We start from the raw sequence: 27,297 nt of genomic DNA, 5'->3' as shown, positions 1-27,297 counted from the left end.
CTGAGCCAAAATCAAGAGTTGGATGCTCAACCTACTGAGCCACCCAGGCACCCCTTTTACTTATTTTTATTTTTTATTATTTTTGTTATTAATATTTACATTTAAACAACCAGGAGGAAGTTCCACTTTAGTAATTCTGAATACACAAAATTGTCCTGTATGAGTGGAACACTAATGAAAACCAGTCAAAGAAATTCTGCCTCATCAGGCAGCTCCCCACTCAGACAGGGCCCCGTCCTAGGCTTGCTGTGGAAGGATACAAAGAAAGGGCATTTTTTAAATCTCAAAAATGATGAATAGAATGTTAAAAAAAATTGTAAAGGAACAAGTAAATCAATTTCTCAAAAAAAAAAAAAAAAAAGCTGGGATCCCAGTTGAAAACGGGTAAAAGGCATACACATAAAATTTATATGCAAATAGCTTTTTAATAAACATAGAAAACTCTTTAATCTCACTAGCAATCAAACACATCAAAAATAGTACCACATTAAAATCAGGTACCATTTTTGCCCATAAAATTAGCAAAAGAGTTCTCATCTTTAATGGCTATACCAAACACTGATGACTGAGTGGTGGGCCAGGTGAAGTTTATTAGTACAGACCTTTAGAGAAGCAATTTGGCAGCAAGATATCAAACCCTCAAAAAAGCTGGTAGTTTTGGCTAATTCCATGCCTGGGAATCTATTCTAGAGAAATCATGCACAGTTCAGGAGGGAAAAGGTTAAGAAAAAAACATGAAACCTATCTAAATTGTCCATGCTAGGGAAAGGAAATGGTGAAGTATTTTATATTTGCATAATAAATTATTTAGGCATTAAAAATAGTTTTATGAAAAAATAGTTTTATTAAGATTTTGAGATAAATACAGGAAATTCTTATACTGTTAAGTCAAAAAAAAAAAAAAGGAGCATATAATGATGAGCTCAGTTATCAAATGGCTAGGAATAAAAGGGGAAGGAGCCGTATCAAAATGCTAACATGAGTCAACTCTGAGTGATGGGACTGTGGGTGACTACTTTTCTTTCTTCCTGCTCTTTTTGCATTTTCTGTATTTTTCCATTACCAATATATATATTCATGAATATATATACATACGAATTAAGGAAATACACTTGGACTTTTGGGCTGAGAACAAACTTTGTCCAATGACCCTGAATTTATTCATTTTTTCCAAGTATTCACATCTGCAGAGTCGCCAAATACATTCAAGATTAGAAAAAAGCACCTCAAAGTCAAATGAGGTGAATGCCAAGAGAGGCCAAGGAGAAAAATAACTGGAGATCAATAGGCAAAAGAATGAGAGCAAAAAACAAACACATAAACAAAATGCTCCTGGAACATTTCCAGTCAGGTCCATCTTCTTGGACTCAAACAGGAAAATGGAAGAGTCCAGTGGCCCTCAGGTAACAGGGCAGGTCTGAGATAAGCCTTCTTCACAACGTGCATGGGATTGGCCAGGGAGGCCTTGGGAAGCTCCAGAATTTAGAACCCAGGGACAGCGTGGTATGACCATGTCCTTGGCAAGCCCTGATCGTTCTCCATGCTCTCTGTGCATCTGTAGGGGACCCAGCCACGCTCAGATTTGTAGACAAACTACTAATAAAAACAGACTTGTGACCACCTTGCAGCTGGATCTCTAGAAATCTAAGTCATCTTGGCCAAAACCATCTGTCCTGTCCTTGGTGAGGTTTTTAGACCTCATTTCTGTGAAAGAGAGACTTTCAATTACATTCTCAGCTTCTAGGCCAGAGGCCTCACCTACCTCCTGCTCTGGAGTCCTTGGGCCCAAGGGTGCCACTTCTTGCTCAGAAGTGGAGATTTCTGGATACATGCCTGTGACTTTTCTCTCTGGACTGGGGATTCCCTTGGACTCATCTTCGATGCTCCTCATGTCTCCATTCGAAGGCTTTTCTTCAGAGCCTTTCTGAGAGAGCTGAGAGCAATTTCCCAGAGAGAAGGTGCTGGAGGAGGCAAGGCCTGCTTTCCAGCCTGACCTTTGGCAGGGGGTGTCTTCATCTGGGGTAGGGAGCATTGCTGGCTTCCCCTCTTGGTCTGGGCTGCTGTTTCCAGAAGTTTCACCTTGTTGGCCCTGTACCCAGACAGCTTGTGAGCTACCTTCTTTCTCACCTTGATCTCCTCCCACTGACTCTGGCTTCCTGTCTCCCTCTGTAGTTACAGCACCATCATTCTGTCCCTCTGGACTTTGGTCACCTTCTCCCCAGGCTTCACCTTCCAAACTGCCTTCAGCTCTAGAGCCCTTCTCTGTGTTTTCATCCTTCTCACCAAAGCCCTGCTCCTCCCTGCCCACTCCCTCAAAGACACTGCCTTGCCCGGGATCTGTTTCCTCTTCTCCATTCTGAGAAACTTCACCCTTCTCTCCCACTTGGGGGTGTCCATCCCTGCCAAGGCTCTGGCAGCTCTCATCCTCACCCCCCTCCTCTGTCCCAGGATCCTGGCCTAACCCCAGCTCCAGGCCTTCATTGTCAATAGTCCCTATCCCTGAGGTGTCCCCCTGGAGAAGCTCCATCTCTCTCTTCTCTGGGACTGTCTCTGCTGCCTCCCCATTAGCACACCCTCCTTTCTTCTTTTGCAGAATGTGCTGCAGGTCAAAGGCCTTTTTGATGGGTGCACTGGTTACCCCCTTTGTGTCTTTTGGGGATGTAGGGATCACTTTCTTTCTCATGCAGGCCTCACAGGGACAAAACTCCTCCCCCTCAGGCTCCCCAACCAGCCAGGTCCCCAGGGCTCCATGGAGGGTTGGCACATCCTCCATAGAGAAGGACAGGAGCCCCTGGCTTCGAGCCTGCTCGGAGAAAGCCGAGAGGTTGCGCAGGTCCCGGAGACGACGCCTGCGCTGCTCTGTCTGCAGGGACATCTCCCACCTGAGGGCTTCCCTCGCTGGCCCTGGCATCCTCCCCGCTGCCCAGCTCTGGATCTTGTGGAGTTCTTTCTCAGTGCTATCCTGGAGCCGCTGGCCCACATCCTGCTGTAACTCTGCCACCATTTGGTCCAGAAAGTCATTGCTCTGCAGGCTCCAGCGGGCTCGGATCTCGGCTGTGGCTCTGGCAAGGTCAGCCATGAAAGCTTTCTCCATCCTCTTTAGCAACTTGGTCACCCAGAGGATGTCAGGATTCAGGGACACTCTGCAGGCTGTAGAAGAGCTCTTCTCCCCAGGCCCCTGCAAGAACTTGGTCTGGGTTTGCTCATGGCTTGTCTCAGTTGTTTGGGGTGGCTTCTCCAAGCCAGGCTCATTGTTGGGGCCACTCTGACTTTCGCTGGCATCTGGATCCCTCCTGCTAGGGCTCCTAGGGGGCTCTGGCGGTTTCTCTCTTGTCCCTGGAGGGAAAAGTGTGGTGGAGGCAGGGTCTCCTCCTGATTCCTCTTCCTGCACACTCTTATCTTCCTGTGCACCTTCCCCATCGTCAGAGTCAGCCTCTGACAATTCTTGTCCCATGACTCTTCCCTCTTCTGGAGATCCTTGGACACCCTCTCCTGGCAGTTCTGCTATTTCTTTTTCTTCTTCAACTTTCTCTAGTTGTACCTCCTCTTCTTGCATTGCGTTTTCAACTACTTGATCCAGGTTACTGCCCAGCACCTGCTCCCCACTGTTTCTTTCTTCCTTGTCTTTCCTGGTGGCACAAGCCCATTCTTGGGAGTTTGAAGAGGCTGTAGAAACACTGGACTGTTGTTTTTCTGGATCCTCTTGGTTCTTGGAGGTTCTAGAATCAGGCCTCTGGGAGGGGATTTTCAAGGGCAGCTCTATCCTCTCAGGGACCAGGGCGCTGTCCATGGCACAGGGTCCAGTGCCCTCCCCTGAGCCTCCGGAGCCACTGCCAACATCCACACCAGATGAGGACGTTGGTGTGAAGTCCTCAGTCATGACATGGGACCTGAGGCCTGGCAGAGCCTTGCACCAGCCAAGCTCCCAGAGGCCAGAATCCAGCTCACCTTGCCTGCAGCCACACCCTGGCCATAGGGCCTGGAAGGTGCTCAGGAGCTCCTGGTACCGAGGAGACTCTGTGAACCTCACTTTGTCAGTAGGAGACCTAAGGTCTTCATCAAAGAAGTGGAGCCCAGCAAGACAGGTGATAAACGCCCAGGCAGAGTGGCTAAGCCTCCTGCCCACTGTACTGGACACCTCAGGCAGACTGCTGGGCCGGCCCTGCTTGGAGCCCATCAGCACCTTCATGATCTGTATGGAGGCAGAGACCTTGTGAGGAAGCACACACTGGCCCACACCACAGTCCACAGCCATTCCTTTGCCTGATCCAGTCTCCCTGGGGACTTCTGAAACTCTGCTACAAGGATGGCCCTCTCCTGACTTGGAATGAGCATCACTAGTCACTGGGAGGGCACCATCTGATTCTGCTTTTTCACTGGTGACCCCTTCATGGGACAGTTGTCTGGCCAGAACTGGCTCCCCTAGACCTTCCTGGGAATGTTTGTCAGCATTGTCCTCCTTGGGGCCTTCTGGATCACCCCCCACCACAACTGTACTCTCATCCACCGTCTCACGTTTCATGGGTATGGGCTCCTCCGGGATGTTGCTCAGCCATTCACGGACCACAGCATCTGGTGAGGCTCGGGGTAGGGCACCCAGCATCATTCTGCCATCTTCCTCTTGCTCCTCCAGGCTTTCCCCTCCACCAGCAACCTTCCCCTGTAACATTCTCCCAGACCTGGGACCACAGCTAGAGCTGCCCTTTCTCAAGGCTTTGACTGCTTTCCCCATGGCCCCTGACTGAGACCCCGGGGGCCGTGGGGGCCGTGCATCTAGCTTTTCCTCCTCCAGCTTTCTCCCGTCTGGCTCCCAGTCAGCACCAAGGCTACTGCTGCCTGAAGGGTGTTTCTTGACAAAAGGCCATGTCCTCGGGGGGGTGGGACAGTACCTGCTGCATACCAAGGAGACCTCAGAGGAGGGCCCCTGGCTGCCTGATGGCTGGGAGGTCTGTAGGGTCTGAGTGTTATCACTGGGGGTCTCATGGAACAGGGGTGTGCTGATTGGTGAGCAGCAGCAGTCTCGGTGGGCTCCTGGCATCCCTCCCTCAGGCTCTCCAACTGGTGGAACTAAAGGCCAGGAAGGCTTGGGAAGGTCATTCCCTGCCTTTTTGTCCAGGCCATCAGCTTGGATGCTCAAAGGGTCTGATGTGTTGGAAGGTGAGGGAGCTGGTGACCGTGCCCTGAGCTCAGAGTGACCTTCAGTCTCAGCAGAGGGAGAGTATGGGGGATAGAAATTGGAAGTACAGTCAGAATTGCTCACAGGGGTCATGAGAGCACTGCTAATCCCCTGTACATCCTGGGAATGAAGAGAGGCAGAGGAGGGAGGCCCTGCGTCCCAGGAAGCCTGGTTCCTGGCAGTAGGTGAGCTTCCAGAAAGGTGTGGTGCTGGGTTATCTGGACAGGCCCTGCCTCCACTAGAAGGCCCCGGCACTTGCCTGGGAACAGCTGAGTCAAGCGGGCAGTAGATGTCCCTTCGGTTGGGGTGCCGCCTGGGGTGGTCTATCCGGGCCCCTCGGCTGTGGCTGGAAATGCTGGGAGAGGACACAGCCCTGGATCTGCCCTCCTGCTTTCTTCTGCCTGGGACTGAGGCACAGGCAGAAGGCAGAGAACAGCTTTCTGCAGTATCCGCAGAGCCAGATTGATCTGAAACCAGGGGCGATCCCATCCCAGACCTACCCCTAGCCTGAGGGCACCTGGAACCCTGTCTACTTTCCTCTGCCTGTGAGTCCTTGTTCCTCAAAGATGAGGGACTCACCGTGGGAGGACTGGAGCCTTTCCTCTGAGTGGCCTTTGGCCGGGAAGTAGTCATGACACTTGTCTTGCTTAGGCAGCCCTGGTGCTGCTCACCCATTTCACTGGACTCCTCATGAGACCCAGCACTCTCTGAGGACTCACAAGTAGCACCTGCCGTGCCTCCACTCTGCTGCTTCAGGCATCTATGGTGCTCTCTGTCCTGCCCTGTTCCCTGTGGACCCGGGTCTTTACTAGTCCTGCACATGCTGCCAGCTTCCCTCCCTGCTTCTGTCTGGGAGGCAGCCCCAGAGGCCGCATGTAGGTCACAGCTGTCCACGCTGCCCTCCAGAGACCTAGAGCAGCAGGAGGAGTTGGGCTCAGAGTCTTTGGGGGGTCTGTCACTGGAGTCAGGGCTGACACTGTCTTTCCTGCTTCGTTTCCTTCCGGTGACTCCTTGGCTCCAGGGCCTCCTGGAATAGGAGTGTTGGGTCAACCTGGATCTCCTCTGAGAGGCCATCCCCTCTTCCTGGGCAGAGTACAGGGGGTTCATCCATATCTCATATCTAGACCCTGGCTTCCACCGGCCTCGGCCAAGGGCTTTCTCACATCCTGCCTCACAGGTCCCTAGTCCTTGTGTTCCAGGTTCCGAGGAGCCCCCAGGGTGACTCTCACACACACAGTGGAGGGGATCCACCTCCCCCAGAACAGGGACCTCTCCATTGGCTGCCGTGAGGACACTGGCCCTCCCCACCCTCCTGGACCACAGAAGTGCATCCTCGCCAAGTAGGTGGAAACGGACTTTCATCTCTACAGACAGGCTGCCATCCTCATTCATGTGGACCTTTTTCTCAACATCATCACTGGCCACCAATGGGCCAAGCTGGGTGGGTGTGTCCTGAGGATATCTTTCAGAAGCAGGGCCCATCTGGGCATGATGCAGGGACACTGGGGGGTCACTGAGACCAGACCTCTCCGACAGCAAGGAAAACCGCCGTAGCCGACTGCCCGACCTGGACCTTGAGTGGATCACACTCTGCTTGGCCTTTGGCCCCCAGCTTCCTGGCACATAATAAAAATAAGAAAAAAGAGGAAAGACAGTGAGCTACTAGGGGGAGCTTCAGAGTAAGAGAATAAAGGCTGGCCATGAGCCTTTCATCACCTCAACACCCCTACCACCTCCCAAAACACAAAGTAAGGGCAGAAACCACTCTAGAATGAATATCCAGTCTGCAGTTTGTGAACCAGCAAAGCCTAGTGAGATGAAATTGAAGTCTGAATTCAATCTCAACTCTGCCACTTCCTTACTGTGTAGTTTTTGGCAGAGCCTCTTTACTGAGTTGTAAAATAAGAATAACAGGTTTGTTTTGATGATGCAAGGCAGTGCCTATAAAACTTTCTGTAGACGTTCTAGCACAAAGTAGGTTCTTGGTAGATAGCAGAGTTGGTAGGCAGAGCAGCAGTGCCCAGAGCTAATTCCTGGCCCTGCTCATGCCCACCCCCAACACAGAAAGCAAAATCAATAAGCTGCTGCACAGGTGCCTGACTGGAAACTATAAAATGCTTTTCAATTATTAAGAGTGATTTATCATCCTAACACTCATCAAGCTTTGGGGTTGATCCATGATTTCAAGGAAAGACCTGGACACACAATAGCAAGTCCTGATAGTCAACCCTGCACCCTAGCCTTGAAAAGAGAAAGAAAGAGAAGAAAGAAGGGATACCAAAAAAGAATAAAGTCCTTAGTACTTTCTCATTTCATCTCTTGAACTAATGCATGGCAAAAGGAAAAGACTAGTGGGGGCTGAGGCTACAGCCAGCAAAAGAACAGATCTCCCCACTTGAGTCCATCTGGACGGAAGGTTTTTCCAAGCTTTCCTCTTCCATAAGCACCTAATGAGACTGAGGGCTCCTCCAAAGGGGGGTCTGTGGCTAATAGGTCTTTGTACCTCTAGCACCTGGCATGCAGCGATCACCAAAATCATTATTGTCATTTCTTAACAGATTTTCACAATGGATATTATTTTGTTTATTCACCAAATTTGCCCATTTCTATTCCAATAATGTTGCTGAAATTTCAATCTACAGTTGTTAGTTATACTTTTAAAATAATGTGTTTTTTAAATAACAACCCTTTGACTCTGGAAATAGTAAGCTTTTTGGAGGGATATACAGTTGGATGTATAGATTGATGAATGGATGCATGATTGATGGTTATCATTAGTTTTAGGTCATTTGGCTTCCACTGTTGTCTAAGGAAGTCATGACTCTTGAAAGATGCAAATGCCGCACACCTATGGTCATGCCCACCATGGTCCTTAATAAAGTTTATTTTAGATCCTGGAAACTTAAAGTTCAAGATCTCCTAATTCCTGTTTTCCTAAATACCAGACTCCTTTCTCCATACCCCAGTCAAATGTTCAGCCTGATTAAGGTTGATGATGATAATAAAGAGGAAAAGGCAAGAGTTACCCAAAACAACTAGGATACTCCAAAATTGGGGCCAAAAGGCAGGTTTTTAAAATTATCTGGAAGGGATATCTTCCCAGTCCTACTGAACCACTATCCAGTGAAAAATTGAAGAAACTCCAAAACTAACTCACCAGTTTTATTTCTTGAAGTCTGCCCAGATAAAGTTTCAATCCCATATCTTCTGGAATCTTCCATTGCCAGAGGTTTGAAGGACTCATAACCAGCACATACTAGCACTGAGGGGCTGTGCAGTAGACCGTTCCAAGAGTCCACCTGAAGAAGGAGAGTGTTGAGTTTTAGGAAGCCTAGCTTGCAAAACCCACCTTCTTCCCGAGGAGACATAGGTACCGGAAAAATCCCCTCACACTGGACCTTTCCTGAGGTTTGCACATCTCACCCCAGAATTCTGATTCAAGGAAAGGATCCTATCCACTTCCATAATACCTCCATAACTAGCTAGGGCCTGAGGTCCTACCACTATGACCTTCCTTTCTACCTACACCCTCTCCCTCCACCTCGAATGAGGCCTGTGGTTTAGGGACTATTCTGGATGTCTCAGGTGGGAAACACTTCAAGAAATCTTTGGCCCACTTCCCTGCTTGCACTTGCACCCTCCAGAATACGTATTTTTTTAAAGCAACCAGAAGGTCCTACATCTTCCCTATGGAGATCTGATTTACTATCTCACTCTTTTCCCACACAGAGTTCTCTCCTGGGTCCTATCTGTGCTTTCCAATATAATCTTGAACCCTTCAACCCTTCTGGAGTGGAAAAGGGCAAGGCTGTTCTCTCTACAGGTAGTCATTCTCTTCCAGGCTTCTCCATTGGTTTTCTAGGCTCCTGCCCAGAGGCTTGTGTCATCCTTTCCCACCCACCCCAGGACATCCTGGGCTGGGTACCTATCAGGCAATATTGCATTCCAGGAAACAGGACCCTGCTTTTAGAAAAATCTCACGTGGGCCTGAGGCCCCTGCGTATGTGAGACGTTGCACTATTTATGACATTATATTGTAAGTAGCAGTGTTGGGGTATTTAGTTTCATCTTCAAAGGGCTTTATATGTTCTTTTTTATTTTCTCAAATTAGAAGGGTATGTTCATTAACAAGGAAATGGAAAAAAAAAGACCTTTTGCATCCTGTCTCCACAAATGACATTAAATTAGCTGTACATCAGATCTTTCAACCTAGTTAATTAGAAGTTTGTTTCAAACTACTGGGTACATTTCTTGGTTGATTTGGAGCTCTAGTCAATCACAAAAATACAAACATGACCCAAGTCTATCAATTTATAGATGTAGTCATGTTTCTAGGAAATCAGACTTTTCTAAGGGGAAAAAAATAATTGAGTCCTAAATGATGCTCCCATTCTGGAAAGAGGTTGAGGTTTAGGATCCACACACACAAAAGGAGAGTTATTGAGAGTGTTAATCCAGTTGAGGACCTGAAAACTGAGTTATGACCCAAGCCTGCGCTGGGGAGATACAACATCCTTTTGTTAACAGAAACTCTAATAGTTCTGCAGTAATTCTATATGAAATTACACTAATATTTTTTTCTCCAACTAACTTATGTTTGTACCTCTCCCTCTCACCCTTCCCTCTAAACTGTAGCTAATTGAAAGCAGGGACCTAGACTTATTTCTCTGTGTACTCTGCATGTAGCACATGATAGTACATAGCAATGTGCCATAATTTGAAAGTTTTCTTACATGATGACTCTTAAATCATCAATGCTGACTGTATCATTTGCCAGCCATGCAACCATGAGCAAACTACTTAGCCTCTGTGCCCCAGTTTTCTTACCCATGCAAATAAAAGAATGACATTAACCTCCTCATGAGTTTGTGCAGATGTCATGTCCTAAATTAGTCAATATCTATTTTACTCTTTCTGCTGTAATTTCCAGTACTGCAGAGCATATAAAGCTCCCTAGACTCCTTTGCAGCTATAATTCTAACCACGAAATAGTTTCCAACGATTAGATGCACTTGTACAAGGTATGGAAAATGACAATGAAGCAGAGGCCATCTTTTTTTTTATTTTGATTGTTGTCACAAGAAAAAAAAAAAGTCAAAGGTACAAAGGAGCATGTGCAGCTGAGATGGCAAAAGTCACACTCATTGTTCCAGTACCAGTCACCAGCTTTCTGGATACCAATAGACAGTAGTGGCATATCACCTGCCTGATTCTGGACCACAGCAGTGGTGAGCTGATACTGAACTCAATTATTCTAGTGCCAGCCCCCCAAAAACCCACTTGCTTGATTGTGTGAGAGGTATCTACCCAGATAGGTCAATGATGTTCTCGGAACTAGTTCCAGAAATCAAATGTGTGCTCCTGCAGCTTCCCAATCTTTAAACACAAAACTCTCTGTGTATAATTTCTTCGTGCTTACGATACCTACAGAGGATTTTGTTTCCTGTACTGAATCATAGCTGATTAAAAGTGCAGTATCAGAGATTGTTACATGCAATAGACACTCAAGAATGGGAATCTAGGATTAGTTATTTGATTATCTGACCTGATTGGGTTTAAAGGCAGTGATAATCTGGTTACAATGGGACACTGGTGGCCTATGGCACAAAGTGGTAAAACAGATTCTTGAATGATCACCTCTGATAGTAGAATGTAGTGTTTACTGAGAGCAGGATTTTGACTATCCCTGGCTGCCTTGATAATGAGGGCTGAAAGGATTATACAGTAGGCTGACTTCTCTGACTTAAAGAGAATGGCAAGCTTAAGGTCTAAGCTCTCAGTTCTGGGATGGCCAGAGGACCTGGGTGCTTCTACTACTACTGTAAAAGAATCTTTTCCTCTTGTAGTCAAACATCAGATGCAGAAACTGATTCTGCTAGTTGTTGAAATACAAATGAAATGGTTATTGTATGATCCATCAAGCCACAAAGCAGGTATGTCAAAGCAGCACTCCATCATCAGGTGGTGGTGACATGTACTATATCAGGCTCCAGATGTTTGCACTGAAGGCATATGTAAATTGCATGAACCACACTCTCAGTTCACGTGCTTCTGTTGCATTGCCATCTCTCCTCCCCACACACCTACAACTTCCTGGGGAAGTTCCCTATGACCAGTTAACTGAAGATGAAAATATTTGATTCTGGCTTTCAGATGGTTTCACAGGGTATGCTGACACAAGTCAAAAATTGACCGCTGCAGCATGACAGACCCACTTAGAGGGGCATTAAGGGCAGTGGTGAAGGAAAGTACAAGGAACAATGTTGTTGATTGGCTACTTTTCATGGAAGGAGCAAAGGAAGGAGGTTCTATGGCAATTTATGGGCAGTGATTAGCAGTTCAATATGAGAATCAGGGACTTGGAAGGAGTAGGACTGGAGGCTGAGTGACAAGGAACTCTGGAGAGGAATCTGCGCCCAGAGAGTGAGAACATTTGTGTCCCATTGTATGCTCACCAGAAGGTTATAATCATGTGGACAAATGACCTGTACAATGGATGTTAGTCATTATCTTCCTTCAACCACCCCAAGTTGTGCTCAATTGGCTCAAACAAAGTGGCAAAGTAAACATGAACTAGAAACATAAACTACCTTATTCATGTGGATCTGACTGCCAACTCTGCTGAGGCTCCAATCTGCCAAGAACAGAGATCCATGCTAAACTTATGCCAAAATACTTGCAATTTGCAACATACCTTGAGGTATTCAGCCAGCCATCTCTTGTGAAGATAATAACATTGAACCCACCCCTCCCCCCCCCATGATGGAAATGTGTACTCATTGGAAAAGACACTGATTTTGCTTATATATTTTCTTCCTTCCCAGCATCCTTCTAGTATCACCATCCTTGGACTTACTAAATACCTTACTCATCATTGCCATAATCCATGAAGATTAGTTCTATCCAAAGAACTGATTTTATAGCAAAAGAAGTGAGCCAATGCACTAACACACACTTAATTCACTGTGTAGACATATATACCATTGCCCCAAAGTAGCTATAACTTATAGAGCAGTAGATCATTCTACAGGAGGCTCAGTTTGAGCACCAGCTGAAAGGTATCACTTTACGATGTTGAAGCATTGTCTTGCAGGATGTTATACGTGCTCTTGACTGGCAACCAATATACAGTATAGTGCTGTTTCTCCATAGGCAACAGTGCCTGGAAATTAAAGGTGGGAATGAGAGCAGTTCCTCTCACTGTTACACCTATGACCTAACTGAAAACATTTTGTTTCCCATTCCAACAACTTCAGGCTCTGCTAGTTTGGAAGTCTCTGAATCTAAGGGGAAATGTTCCAACCAGGAGACACAACAGTGGGTCAGTGAAGTTGAAAGTTGAGACAGTGCAGTTGAAAGTTTAAAGGATCCCTTACCTGGCCATATGGTGATTCTTGCAACAATGAACCACAAGGCAACAAGGGGGTTTCTGTGTTGAATGGGATGATTGATTCTGATTATCAAGGGGAAATAGGGCTGCTGTAATGCAATAGGATTGGGGAAAAGTCATCTATTGCTCAGGGAATCCCTTGGGTGCTTTCTGTAGCTGTCATATTCAGTGGTAAAAGTTAACCCAGCAGTTCATGAAGAACCTCCAAGGGCTCAGAGTCCACAGGAAAGATACAGCACATGCTAGCAAATAGTAAATGCACCGTAATTTAGATTGTAGAAATGGTTCAGTCACTCTACCACATCCATAACCACATTAAGCTGAGGTGCTGGCAGAGGTCAGAGGGAACACACAAAATGGACAGCAGAAGGAAACCTAATACCATCAATGGCCTTGCAGTAGATAACCTGGTTTTCTTCACAGTTTTGGTAGGTGTGAAACAATTTTCTATGTTTTGCCTTTGCCTCCATCTGGCACTTTATACAAGGTATTTTGTTGGTTGTGGACTTGATAGCTAAATCTTAACACAGAGGCTACAAGGTGGGCTTGTGCCCAGAGGATGGATGGTACAGTTCTAATGTGACCCTGATGTGACTCGGAGTTGGGGAGAAAGTGTATATGTTCTGACGGTAGGAAAGACAGCTACATTCTTAGGTGAGAACCTGCTGCTGTAGATGCTGCTTATAAATTTAAGTAGTGGCAGAGTAGTATATACAGGTGTTAAATAGTGATAGGAGTGGATTATGGGGAGACTGTGGATTAGATCAATCCACCTCCTTCCCCCATCACGCCCACCTACAGTGCACATTTATGTTCTGCAGAATCTGGAAAGGCAAAAATTACATTCACTAGCCTTCTTTAAAGTTAGGAATGTATGAAGATTGGGTTCTCCATCAATTAGATGTACTTGATCAAGTCTGGGAAAGCAAGTGAGACAGACACTATCTCTTCTTGATTCTTGTTGTTGTTGTTGTTGCAAAGCAAATGTGTGGGTACCAGACGGCTACAGTAGCCCAGACAGCAGTGTCTGGACTCGGCACCCCAGTTTTCCTGCATGTCAAGAATGTCAACATGCAGCTGTGGCAGTTTCCTGATCCCAGCTTTACAAACTTGGATGCCACTGCAGAGAAGTACTCTTCAATTCAATAATCACGGTAGCTTCAAGCAGGGTAGTAGCTTCCTGCAGACCAGCTCAGAGCTCATGCCTCCAATTGTTTAAAGATTTAGAAATCCCCTGATGCCCTGGATTAGATTGCTTTCTGCTAAAGGTACTTTGAGTAGTTTTCATGTTCTGCACTGAATTCTCACCGAAATAGGTGGGATTGGATAACAGAAGGAGTGGATGAGGAAATAATAAAAATGTGCAAGGCCTGGTGTCTGGCACTTACTAAGTGCTCACTAAATGGTAGCCAGAATATAAATAATAATTGCTTGTTTGACTGCATGTCTCTATTCACCTTTAATTAATAGCAGGGCAATATGTGCTTCATTTTAAGGGATAACTTCCCCATTCCATCAAAGTATTTCAATCTGAGGGCCAAAGAACTTTTTAGAGGAAATATCATACCCAGACAGCCTACCTTTTCTCCACTGGTCGTATACACCTGTTTCACGGGAAAGTGCAGAAGATCTGAGGCTTTGCTGAGAAAGGCCGTCAGATTCCTTGTATTTCTGTGACTGAGAACCACTGTCTTCTGGAACCTAGGGTCCCCATTCTTAATCAGCATTATCCTTCTTGGGGCCTTAGGACCCTTGCAGGAAGAGGATGTTCCTGGCGCCTCACCCCGGCTTTCAAATTCCCTTGACTGCTGAGCAGATAAGGTTCCCCCTTGTGGCCAGCCTGGTCCACTGGGTGTTTTGGGGGGCTTCTTATCAGAGCAGAGGTAGCAGCCACCATCTTCCAGCTGTTCCAGGGCACTGAGGCCATGCAGGCCCCGGGGCGTAGTGACAGAGCGCACCCCAAAGGAGAGAGGCATGCGCTGAGAAAGCTCATCCATCAGAGCACCGAAGCTCTTGAAAGCACGCTGGTCAACAGCCAAGCGAACCCCAGCAAACCGGGGATCCCCTCTCTTGAGGAAGGTTATCTTCTTGGCTGGTGTGATCTGGGTGACAGAGGGAGTCCGGGCCACAGAAGGCAGTAGGCACTCCCGGTGGCTCGGGGCCTGGGCATCTCTCAGGGTGCTGTTCATGGCGTGGAGGTCCAGGCAGCTGAAAGGGATCAGAGGAAGAGGAGAGTCAGAGAGCAACCTGCAAGAGTTTGCATTTCTCGCTCCTTTGTTAGAGAGGCGCCTCCTGGCCATCCCAAATTTGTTCCACTCGGCTACATAGAAGCTGGTTAACCCATTTTGACAGGAATAGAAGGAAGGCCAAAGGTTTGGCACCAGACAGATACGAATTCAAATCCCAACTCCCCACTTAATACCCAGGAGGTTAATGACATAATCTTCATCTTGGTGGATCTCACCTCTAAGATGCAGCCATGTTTACTCTGCATAGTGACTATAATGATTAACTGAGTTTACACATACAGAACACCTGGCATAGAGTAAGCATCAATAAATTCTTCTTCCTTTCCTTCCTCTTGCTGTTTCTTTTACCCTCTTCTACCACCTTGAACTCCTTTAATACTTTAGAGCTTGTCTCCTAAAGAGGTGGGTAAATAAAGAGAAGACCATATAACACAGGCATAAGAACATGGGACGGGCATTCAGGAGACTTGGGTACCTTGCTTGCTCTCTCATTGCAAGGTTTTGTGTGTAACCCTGGAGGGATTCCCAGCAATCTGGATTCACATCTTCTAGGTACCAGGTGAGCAGAATCCCTTGGTCACAAACCACTCGGAGATGGGAGGGTAGACGAGGAGACTTGTAGCCCAAAGAGGATGCCACCATGTCTTTTCTTTATTATATGGTAATGTTTGCATTAATGTAAAAAGAATGTCCCCCTCCTTGCATCCCTCCAAAGTCTTTGGAAGATGTGTAATAAACCCTATGGGAGAATACCCCAGCCCACTTCTATCGATGTGGAAGATTGGTGGCTTAGCCTAGCCTTGATAGGATCAAGCCCATTTGTCAAACTGTTCATTTCTATTCCCACCTCAGGGGAACCCCCATTGTCTTGCCCGGGACCCTTGGAAAAGCCTCCCACAGGCTCTTCCTGTCCAGATCACCCTGCTCTGTTCTGTGCACCTGCCAGTCAAGTTGTCCTAAAACCTAGTTTTTACCTAGACATTTCCTATGCTCCAAATCCTTCAATTGATTCCCCAGTGTCTGAAGAAGAAGCTTGGGCCATTTACCCCCACAATTAAAGGGCTTCTCAGGCTTGCTTCTGGCTGCCCCTTGAGCCTCAGCTCCTGTTTCTTTCCTGCAGGAATTCTCCACTCCCATCAGGCTGCCTGGCTCAGAGGCTCTCCCTGCATGGCAGCCCCTATGCTTCTGCACCCTGCCTTGGCTTACCTCCTTTGTGGAGCCTGCACCAGATCCCTAGTCTGGGGCAACCTCCGTTTTCAGTATAGCTCCCCCCGATATTTCCAATATTCTGGGCCTGTATCCCTTCTGGCCAAGTACCCCAAGCCTGGGAGGCAAATCTGTACTGCCCAGGGCTCCAAGCCCCATGCTTGACACAGATCAGGGGCCCAGGAAATACATACCAATCAATAACACCCATATTTCACAGAACTCATAACAACGCTCAATCCTGTCAGTAAGCTGATACTTGATGAATCATGACCAAGTGAGGAGTCTTCCCTGCTTCCACGTGGTTCAGACCATAGCAGGATCCTCATAAATGTGCACACGGTGAGTAAACATGATCTTCCCTGCTGCAGCCATTAATCCTACTTACGGCTCAGTGGTGCCCCCATCTCCCTTTCTTACCTTTACTCTCTATTTATCCGCATTCATCTTAGGGAAAGAACTCTTCTCTCATTTTCAAAATCTTGGAGCACAAAGAGGCCTTTTAATCCACTCTCATCTCTGGTACAAACTTTGTAATTAGGTTCTTCAAACTCCTCCCTCCCAGCTAATCCCTTTAAGCTGCTTTCTTAGACCTCCCACAAACATCCCTGCAGTGGTCATAAGCTGTTACCCAGGCATGTCTTCCTCCAGGACTAACTTTTCTTCCTACTTGGTTTCCATTTTCGCTTATAATAATGCACATCCTTCTTGGCCCTTACGAAGGGACTGAGAGAGGGGCAAGGAGGGTCACCGTGTCCCCCACCATCACCATGTCCCCAAGGTCAGTGTTCTCCACTGTCACTGCATTCTTCAATGTCACCACATCCCCCAGCATTGCCATGTTCCCCAGCATTCTGCTGCCTCCAAGGGCTTTTCTGCTTCTTGCAGCCTATTTCTGGGCAGAGAGAGCCTCTCTGGAAACCTCTGAGACAGCAACTCTGGAGTGAAAAGGGGAGCCTTCAAGCAGAACCTGGCCTGCAGCATAGGCAAAGACCCTTCTGTCACTCCTTGAAGACCCAGGCAAAAGCTTAACATTGCAACATATGCTCAAGTGGCTGACTGCCCCTTTCTTCTGTCATTCTTCTAGAAAATAACATCTTTTTGAGTTAGAATTCTCAATATCCAACTGGGTTTTTGAAATAAAAAGAGAAATGGATCCTAAGTACCGAAGATCAGGCTAGCAGCAGTCACAGTTCACCATGAAGGCTCCTTCCCAGCATGAGACCAAGCACACATGAGACCAAGAAGCTGAAGGAACTTACTGGTCATTCCCTGCTGAATGTACCTGCACTCAAATAACTGGCAAGATGCTGCATATACATAAACACACACACACAGATGTACACACACATGTGCATGCACACATATACAGGCACATGTTAGAAAAAAAATTTAGGACCCAGGAGAATGAGCTGAAGGACCCAGGGTGGCCTAGATATGTGGACTATGAAAAGTGAGGGTATATATGACTCACACTGCTCCTCGCAGGAAGGTGAGGCAACTGCTTGCTTTCCAGCCTCATTGATTGAAACAAACAGGTTCAACTTCATCTCTTGGCAAGTCTCTGAGAAGCATGACCTTCTCTTGCAGCTACGGGGAAGGGAGAAGCAAATCGATTTTCCTTTTCAAGGAGGCTTAATGAACTTTTGATTCATTCACCTTCAAAACAACCTGGCCATACCAGGTTATTCACTCATTCAATCACCCATTTGTTCACTCATATGTGTACCCATCAAAGATTTCTGAGCATCTAGTGGGTACCAGGGTCCATGCTGGGTCCTGGAAATATGAAGATTGCAGCGACATTTCATGAACCTTCAAAAAGTTCACATTTTAGTGTGACAAGCAAGGACATCATTAAAACGTGACATAAAAAATGTTCTGAGATATATAGATATAGATATATTATACACAGGGTGTGACCAAAAGCAGATTAAGAGGAACAGCAAATCAGGGAAGACTTCCTGACAGAGGTGACATGCAGCCTCCTGAGTTGAGACCTAAAGGACAATTTAAGGATTAACCAGAGAAGGAAGAAGTTAGGACCAGCATGACAAATAGATATGGCCTTGGTGCCAATTCTGAACAACCAGGTGGGCAGGTGGAAGGACTGGAGGAAAGGTGTCCAGGCTTCCTGTGTGTTGCAATCAGCTAGCAATGTTGCCATAGCATCAAGGCAGAGATGGGCCAGAGAAGTACCAGACACTTGCCATCCCTGCTCTGCTCAGGGCATTTGGGATGGGGGAGTATGTGCAAAGTTGCAGCAGAGGGAGAAAGCTTGGGAATTCGAGAAGAGCCTTCGAGGATGTCATCCTAATATTTTAGAAAGACCCCTCTGACAACAGTAGGGAGAATGGGGCCTGGGAGAGCAGGACGGTAATTGGTGAGTGAAGGTCAATTGCTGTGGATGGATCCCGCAGAGGCTGAGAAGGCACCAGAGGGACTGATGACCAACAGGCGGGCTGTGGAGGGCGCTGCAAGGGAGGACGAGGTCCTGCGTGGCGCTCGGGTTTCAGGCTCAGGGACTTGGGTGGGAGGTGGCACTGTCTACTCATCCAGCAAGGTTGCAGAGGGAGAAGCAGTTTTGGAGGAAGGGGTGAGGGGCGGTGGGAAGGGTCATCTTCTGGGCGGGAGCAGATGCACCGCCCAGGAGTGCATCTGACATGGCTTTATTTAGGGAGCCGGTGGATTGAGGATAAAGCGGCACAGACACAGCTCTGGAACCAGGTACCTCAACAGCAGAACCCAAAGTCCCCCTCCACTGAAGCTTAAGAGGCCAAAAGTAGCAAAAGCAAACTTGGGTTCCCTACGTTAGATCTAAGAACAGGTAAGTGAAGAAAAGGAGGACAGTATCCCAGTCTGGAAAAAAATAGTGGGGAAATAAGAAGCAGATGTCGTTGCAGGCCAAGGTGACCAACTGTCCCAGCTTACCGGGGACATCTTGCCTAGTTTTATTTTTTTTTTAATGCTTTATTTCGAGAGTGAGAGCAAACGAGCAGAGGAGGTGCAAACCCTGACCATTCAGAACCCCGTAATAAATACATCCCATGCAACATTCTGCCAACACCATCCCCTAAAAAGAGGGAAATCCCACAGGGTTTTTTTTTCTTCCCACGCTGTTCTCTCTACTTGAAATGCTTTTCATCTATATTTACCAAGTTAAATGTCATTTACCTTTTAATATTGTTTTAAGTTTATTTATTCATTTTGAGGGGGGGACAGGGAGAGAGAGAGAGAGAGAGAGAGAGAGAGAGAGAGAGAGAGAATCCCAAGCAAGCTCCACACTGAAGAGCTTGACATGGGGTTCCAACCCACGAACCATGAGATAATGACCTGAGCCCATGCTTAACCAACAGACTTAACCAACACCCTGGGACTGTCTTGGTTTTAACATTGAACCTGCCCCCTCAAATGCTGGGACCCATTTGCCACCTCCTGTCCCCCAGCTAACCAGACAGTTGGTCACCTTCAGTGTGGGGCCCGTGCGGTTTCCCAGGAGCAGGTGGCCTCTTCCTGGCACTGGCCCTGTGTCAGTGAGGCCTCGATAATCTGGTCTTGCCATGAGTTGACTGGTGGAGCTGGTTGAGCCCCTGGATTCAGCAGGGCCTAAAACCAGAACCCAAACTGGAAAGCCAGATTCTTTAGTTATGTGAGCCAACAATTCTCTCCTGAGCTGAGGTTTCTGTCATTTGAAATAGAAAGGGACTTGGACCCACCAGGGAGCAGGACCAGTGAGTATCCTGCATTTTCTGGATTCCAAAGCTGGGTTTCTGAGTTCAGAAGACCCTTTGGGTGGGGAGGGTGGCCCTCAAGGCCCTCCCAGATCCTCCCACTCTACCCCCAACATGGGACAACTGCCTCATTCCTACCTGCCGGTGAGGGTTGGAGAGGGGAGAATGTAACACAGGCCCTCAGATGTGGGACAAAGGATTAATAATCAGCTGATACACATAGTTGCATATATCAGTTTGTCCTTCATTGCCTTCCTCCTGGTAAAATCATGAGGTTTCTCTCCCTAAGTGGAGGGGGAGAGGATATGACCTCCTAAACAGACGAGCAAGGAAGGACTCCAGACCTGGCCCAGAGACAGGGTGGCCTGAATCCATTTAGGTCCTCCTTACCACATGAAGCAGACTGGCCACACAATTCTAAACCTGCGTCATGGTAGAAGGAAGACAGCCCTTGCCCCAATACTTGATTAAAAGGGTATAAAAGAAGAGAGGAGCCTGACCTTTCTGGATGCAAGGAATAGTGGGGGGAAAGGGGCAGAGAGAGTAAGGGGGCAGAAATGGAAGACAGCAAATAAGGCTTGCTTTCCAGCTTTCCACATTCAGTTCCTAGCTTGAGGTCCAGTGGGAGGAATTCTGGTGGCTGAGGGGGTGCAGCCAAGATAAGGTGAGAGACACTCAAGCAGCAGAGGGCTTCTGTCCAGCCAAGCCCCATGACCAAGCTCTAGGAGAGACCTCTTCTTAGACTCCCTACCCCACTTCCACTGGGGAAGAACCTCACCAAGGTATGCTGGGCAGAGTGTATTGGAGGGGACTCTGAGTCAGCTTTCCCAGGTGACCAAGCTGCCATGCGTATAGACAAGATCATGCAAGAGCTCAGGGCCCAGCTGCCAAGCTATGGTGGGTAGTCTTGGTGAGCACAGAGACAAGAGGGTGAACCACTTTTCTGGCCCAGCAAACCCCAGGGCCCACAGCACCAGTCAGTGCTATTGTGGGATTGGTTTGGGGCAGCAAAGGATGGGGGAGGGGTGTTAGGGGATTTCAGGAGGAAGCAGGGCAAGAAAGCAGAGGAGGCATTCCAGCTGTGTGTGGGAGGGGGAGGGAAGCAGGGAAAAACAGATTAAGGGGCAAAAGGAGAAAAAAATAGAAATCACAGGAAATGCTCAAAACGGTGACAGCCCTGGCAGACGAATTGGAAGGGAGGGCCTGCAGGGGAGGAAACAGTGTTGTCTGCAGTCCTGGAAGCAGGCTATACCAGGGTGAGGAGCTGGAGGCAGGAGCAGGCAGCAAGAGTGATGGATTCAGGAAGAGGATAAATAGGGTGAAGTCTGCAGGCAGGGTGGAGGCTGGGCTTTGCAGGAGAAAAACTACAAGTGGCAAGGACCCCAGAGCTAGATCTAAGAGGGAGTGAGCAGAAAGCAGGGAGAGCACTGTGGCCGAAGCCTTGAAGTGTTAATTGATATTACAATCAACAGCTCAAAGAAACAACAATGACGTCAGTAGTACATGTCCCAGAGAAAAGTGTTTACAGCACGTAGCCTCCAGAGAGAATAAGAGCCACCGATATTCCAGGCAGCTAAGACCTTCATAGGTTCCTCCAGGTCCACAATGGGTCCATACAGGGTGTAATGGAGTCTAGAGCCATTTTCAACACCACCTTTCAGTTTCCCAAGGAGCAGCATTATTTTATGAGTCAAGAGGGAAGGAAGGAAGGAAGGAAGGAAGGAAGAAAAAGAGAGAGAAAGAGAGAGAGAGAAAGAAAGAACTTGTGAGAGACTAAGACAAAGACATGCTATTAATTGCAGGATACATCCTGATTTCAGAGATATTAAAACACGGGAGAACCTCTGTGTATTAAAGTCAGTGAAATACAGTATGACAAAGAGCCACGCATGGGTTGTACACATAGTTGTGATAAAGCCACAGTGCTTACTTGAGTTTGATTTCTACTGATTTGAAGTGACAACAGCATCAGGGAGTCAGTGTACTAAAACCTGATAGTCATGTCATGGTGTTCAGATGGGCAAATGTGACTCATAAAAGAAAGAGGGGACCACAATGACATACCACCTCACACCCATTGGGATAGCTATTATCAAAAACAAACAAAATCAAAAATCCAGAAAACAAGTGTTGGCAAGAATGTGGCGATTTTGCTGGTCAGAATGTAAAAACGTTTAGCTGCTATGGAGAACAGTGTGACGATTCCTCTAAAAACCAGATATATGGGCACTTGGGTGGCTCAGTCGGTTAAGCATCCAACTTCAGCTCAGGTCATGATCTCACAGTTTGTGGGTTTGAGCCCCATGTCAGGGCCTGTGCTGACAGCTTGGACCCTGTAACCTGCTTTACATTCTGTGTCTTCTTCTCTCTCTGCCCCTCATCCTCTCTCTCTCTCTCTCTCTCTCTCTCTCTCTCAAAAATAAACATTGAAAATCATATATAGAATTACCATACCATCCAGAAATTTCACTTCTGGGTATGGACCCAAAAGAACTGAAAGCAGAGTCTCAAACAGATATTTGTATACCATGTTCATAGAAGCCTTATTCACAATAGCCAAAAGGCAGAAGCAACCCAAGTATCTATCAACAGATAAACAAATCAACAAAATGTGGCAGAGACATACAAATGACTATAATTCAGCCTTAAAAGGGAAGGGAAAACATTATGTTAAGCGAAATAAGCCAAATACAAAGGGAATAATCCTTTGTATCATATAAGTATCACTCTACTCATATGAGGTACCCAGAACAGTCAAATTCATAGAGACGAAAGTAGAATGGTGACTGCTGGGGCTGGGAGGAGGAGGGATGGGGAGTTTGTGTTACTCGGGATGCAGTTTCAGTTTGGGAAGATAAAATGAGTTGAGATGGATGGTGGTGATGGCTGCACAGCAATGTGAATGTCCTTAATGCTGCTGAATTGCACACTTAAAAGTGGTTAAAATGGTACATTTTATGTATATTTTACCAAAATAGGAAATGTAAAATGAAATAATAGAAAAAATGTAAAGGAGGTGGTGAGGAGAAAGGTGATTTGGTGGGTGGAGACTTCCCAAATCTGGTGCTGAGGTGGAGAAGGGTGATGGCAAACACCACACTGGCTCCCCAGCAGAACAGGTCCTCTCTAGAGGTGCTCAAGGCTCTGAGTGCTGGATTCAGGAAGAAAATCAACAGTGCGAGAGGGAAAGCAAGTGTAACAAGAGTGGTGGTTGTGATTAATGGCAGTAAAGCAACCCAGAGGCAAATGCTGAGACCTGCTATGTGCCAGAAATTTGGTTAGACACAGACTGAGGCACAGCATGGAGACATGGTTTTATGTCTACTAAAATTTATAATGCAGGGAAGGAGGCAGAACGTCTGCACCTGGGTCCTCACCCTTGGGCACATGAGTGTCCTTGCTGCTTCCAGGGGGACCCAGGCTCATGAGCCCACCTTGGCTCTTCTAGTAACTAGCTGATGGCTCTGAGTAGATTGACCTCTCTGAGCTCAGTTACTTTAATCATAAAAAGAAGGTGACAAACTAAAGGGCTACTGAAGTTATACGAGGAGTTTGTAGGAAAGGGTAGCACATAATGCTATGCTATGAATGAGTTACCTTGAATTGTGAAGACCTCTTGAAAAACTACTGGGCTCATTAGTTCCCAAAATTGTCCAGGTAATACCCTCCCCTTTCAAAATTATGGTGAAAACCATGAAGAACACCCCAGAAAAAATGAGTACATTGCCATATTCCACATGTCCAATAATTATATGCACATAATATTGCATACAATTTCAGGGGATGTGGGCCTCTGAAGCCCACCCATAGAAGCCCCCCAAAGATTCACAAAGTCCAGGTTAAAATTTTCTGATCTAGGTCTGAGGATCTAATGTAAAACATGGTGATTATAGTCGATAACATTGTATTTGTTTCATTTGTGAATTGTAATTGTATTGAAATTTGCTAAGAGAATAAAACTAAAATGTTGTCTTTCATACACAAAGAACCTTTGCCTAGTTACTGGAGATGAGAAAACTGAGGAGAGGAAGGATAATTGACAGAAACACTGTGGAGCTCTGGATTGACCAGTATATGCTGGTGGTGGGATTTAGGAAGAAGGAAATAAATTGTGTTTGTGAATATAGATACTCTTATTCAACTTGTAGCTACAGAGAAAAGTTTTCTAAAGATAGTTCCCTTTCTGCCTGATGATAAAGGAAAGACACATTCGTGACAAGTCAGGAAAAGAGAGTTGGGATGGGAAGAACCCTGATATTGACATAGGAAGTAAAATCCTTGGAAACTGAGTTTAAAAAAATACAAACAGCATTAGAATATGTTCCTGCCCCCCACCTCCCACGCACACACTTGCTAATATTTTCTAGACAGCTTATCAACAAGGGAAGTAGGCTAATGAGATGGCCTGGATTTATAGGGCTTAAAATGCAAAGTGGAATGTGCAAAGTGGAGTTTCTGAGCTCCGAAGAAGGCAGGAGGTGCTTCTGGTTCTGTCCCTGCTGTCCCAGGCAGTGCTTGGCACATCACAGGTGCTTGACAAATATTTGCAGAATAAATGATTCTTGGGAGACTATGCAGTGGTAAGAGTACAGTCAGCAAAGAATAAGATAACAATAAAATAGTGGGCAGTATAGCCCAAGGTCAGAAAGCTTGCCTGCCCATGGGCCAGTGCATGGAAGAAACAAACAGCCAAAAAAAAGTGCGAGTCCAACAGATACCATGGGCTGGAGACAGCTGGGGCGGGGGGAGGGGGGGTGCACAGACAGGGCAAACCCAGGCAGTTAAGAAATGAACTAAGGATGCCTGAGATCCAACAAACATATAACCTCAGGTAAAAGAGATGGAGTAAGGATCAAATTTAAAAATATCAATGGGAAGGAACTGGGCAGAAGCTGGGGAGAAGGAAGGGATAGACTTCTTTGGGGGCAGGCCAAGAAGGCAGAACTAGGGGTTGAGAATGGCCAGAGCTTTCCTAGGACACTGAGGCTACTCTCAGCTGACTTAGGAAACAACTTTTAAACAAATGGTGTCATCAACAAGATGACTGTAGTATCAGAAATTGCATTTGGCTCCTAATAACAGAGACCCTCATCCCCAAATGACTTTAATTAAGGTAGCTATTTATTCTCTCACATAAAAAAAAGTCTAGGGATGGACACTCTTGAGCCAGTACAGAATGTCCCTGACAATTTCCACATTTCTGCCTTGTTACACTTACTCCTGACTTCTCTCTTCAAGTTCCCTCATAGTTACAAGATGGCTGCTGTCGTTTGAACAGAATCCATTCAGCCCAACACTAATGGTCTGCTTGTTCAGGCTCTGTGCTCACCAAAGCCACTTGCCACAGCTTTACTACCAACCCCTGAGCTCTTGTGTCATTTTGTCCATACCCCAAGTCATACAGGTAGCTCAGAAAAGTAAACATGAGAGTGCCTACCAATCCACTCTACCCAGCCTACCTTGATGAGGCCCTACCCCAAGTGGGAGTCAGGTAGGGAGTCCAAAAGGAGATCTTCTTTAGAGCTCAGTCATGGGGCTTGGTTGGAAAAAGGCCCTTTGCTCTTGACGTGTCATTCACCTGCAGAGAGTAGAGAGCTAGGAACCAGAGCTAAGAACCCTGTCTTGCTTTGTTCCAGCTCTGCACACTTCCTCTCTTTGCCACCCATCCACATTTTAGGAGGAGGAAGGGGGAAAGTCAGAGGCACTTACCAACTGAGTTAACCCCTTAGAAAATTGACCTGAAGCTGTCGTCTAACAACTTCTGCCTACTTCCTGTTGCAGAACTTCAAGGGCCATTGTGACCTGCATGGGGGCTAGCAACGACTGTAGCAGCAGGTGGGGAAACCAGGTCTGGCAGCAATGACCGACCACTCTGGGCCATCTTTGGCTTTCAAGTGGAGAAAGAGGATGTGATATAAAGTTTGAGAGCTCTAAAGGACAGATTGAGAGAAAACTTCAAGACAAGTTCTGGAGAATGAAGCATTTTGGTTTTGCTATATGCCCATATTGTTTCCCAGGAAAATAAATGCCTGTCTACAGGGTAGCAGCATGGGTCAGAGAAAAGACAGGCACTATTTGACAGGCAGCCTGCAAACATGGGCTTGGCTGCTGCCTAGCTATCTGACTGTGTGCAGATCACTTGCTACCTCTGGGTCTCACTTTCCCATCAGTAAATGACACCTCTATTCACTTCCAAATGCAAAAGCCAGTGGTTCTTGAATGGCCCATTTCTGGGGGGGAAAAAGTGCTCTGCTGGGTGTGATGGTCTTGAGCAACAAAAGGTGTGTGGAGGTGAGTGAGCCCTTTGGAAAGGTTTTCTCCTGCATGCACAACAGGAGAAGTGAACAGAAGGATGAGCCCAGAGAGAAGGAAGCTAGTCCAGGCCAGTAGCATTCTTGAATAAGATTCAAAATCCTACTGGAAATGGCAAGTCATTGGTGCCAGTGACAGTTATCTAACCCAGTAGACCAAGCATAGGCCACATAAAAAGTTCAGAAAAATCAGATATTTACTCAAAATAAGAGAAAATATTAAACATGCCAACAAAGGTCAGGCTCCCTGGATTAGAAAAAGGCCTTTTGCAGAAAATCGTAGATGTAAAAGTGGCCAAGATGATAAGCAGAAAATCACTGTTAAAAAAAAAAAAAAAAAAAAAAAACTTCAAAGCATCTCTAAGTACAATTGGGGCATAAAGAGTAAAAAACCAGAAAGAGGGGCACTCGGGTGGCTCAGTCAGTTAAGCATCTGACTCAGGCTCAGGTCATGATCTCACAGGTTCGTGATTTCAAGCCTAACATTGGGCTCTGTGCTGCCAGCAGAGATCATCTGTCTTCTGCTGTCTGTGCCTCTCCAACTCGCGCATGCACTCTCTCTTTCTCTCAAAAATAAATAAACATTTTTTTAAAAAAACCCATGAAGAGATGCACATAGAAGCCACGTTCTATGATATAATGAGCTGTTACCAATGGGTCAATAGCCAGGTATTATACCAAGGGAATCAAAAGGTACAGTTCCACCACCGGCCTCAGGGAGATTATGATCCCGCTGGGGAGGTGGGAGGTGGAGGGACATGAGTGTGGCTAGCGAAGGGCTGCACTTGGATGTGCAACTGAATCACCTGGGTATTTGCTCCACCTGCTGTAATCTGGTACCACAGATTGGGCATCTCCAAGTACAGAAACTTACATTCTCACAGTTCTGAAGTCTAAGACCCAAGTGGTTGGCAGAGGTGGTTTCTCCTGAGGCCTCTCCCCTTGGCTTGAAGGTGGCCACCTTCTCCCTGGGTCCCCACATGGTGTCCCCCCTATATGCATCTGTGTCCTAATGTCCTCCTCTTTGCCAGTCATATTGGATTAGGACCCACCTATATGTCTTCACTGAACTTCATTACCTCTTAGAAGACATTATCTATAATCATATTCTGAAGTACTGGGGGTTAGGATTCAACATAAGAATGTGGGGGGGGGGGGCACGATTCAGCCCGTCAGCCCATAACCCCTAGAGAGCTTTTGAAAGTACTGATGCCCAGACTGCACCTTCAGATAT

General features: G+C 46.7%; 1 protein-coding gene across 2 annotated transcripts in view; it reads right to left on the bottom strand.

The window, feature by feature from the left end:
• Nucleotides 1-821: 821 nt before the first annotated feature.
• The window catches only part of RP1L1 (RP1 like 1), a 51,279-nt gene continuing 24,803 nt past the window's right edge, over nt 822-27,297 (bottom strand). Inside the window, exons 1-4 of one of the 2 annotated variants that reach the window (XM_060653707.3) lie at nt 17,496-17,603; nt 14,147-14,774; nt 8,334-8,475; nt 822-6,792 (exon numbers count right to left, since the gene is read on the bottom strand). In XM_060653707.3, the coding sequence (XP_060509690.3) occupies nt 1,637-6,792; nt 8,334-8,475; nt 14,147-14,755 (5,907 nt within the window). In that variant the 5' untranslated portion in view covers nt 14,756-14,774; nt 17,496-17,603 and the 3' untranslated portion in view covers nt 822-1,636. Of the gene's footprint in view, nt 6,793-8,333; nt 8,476-14,146; nt 14,775-17,495; nt 17,604-27,297 lie in introns of those variants that run through there. The other variant, XM_060653705.3, reaches the window with a different exon arrangement.

The sequence above is a fragment of the Panthera onca genome, chromosome B1 (genome assembly GCF_046562875.1).
Source record: "Panthera onca isolate mPanOnc1 chromosome B1, mPanOnc1 haplotype 2, whole genome shotgun sequence".
Lineage (NCBI taxonomy): Eukaryota > Metazoa > Chordata > Mammalia > Carnivora > Felidae > Panthera > Panthera onca.
Note: the sequence above shows the minus strand (reverse complement) of the source record. Positions and strands in the feature narration are given on the sequence as shown.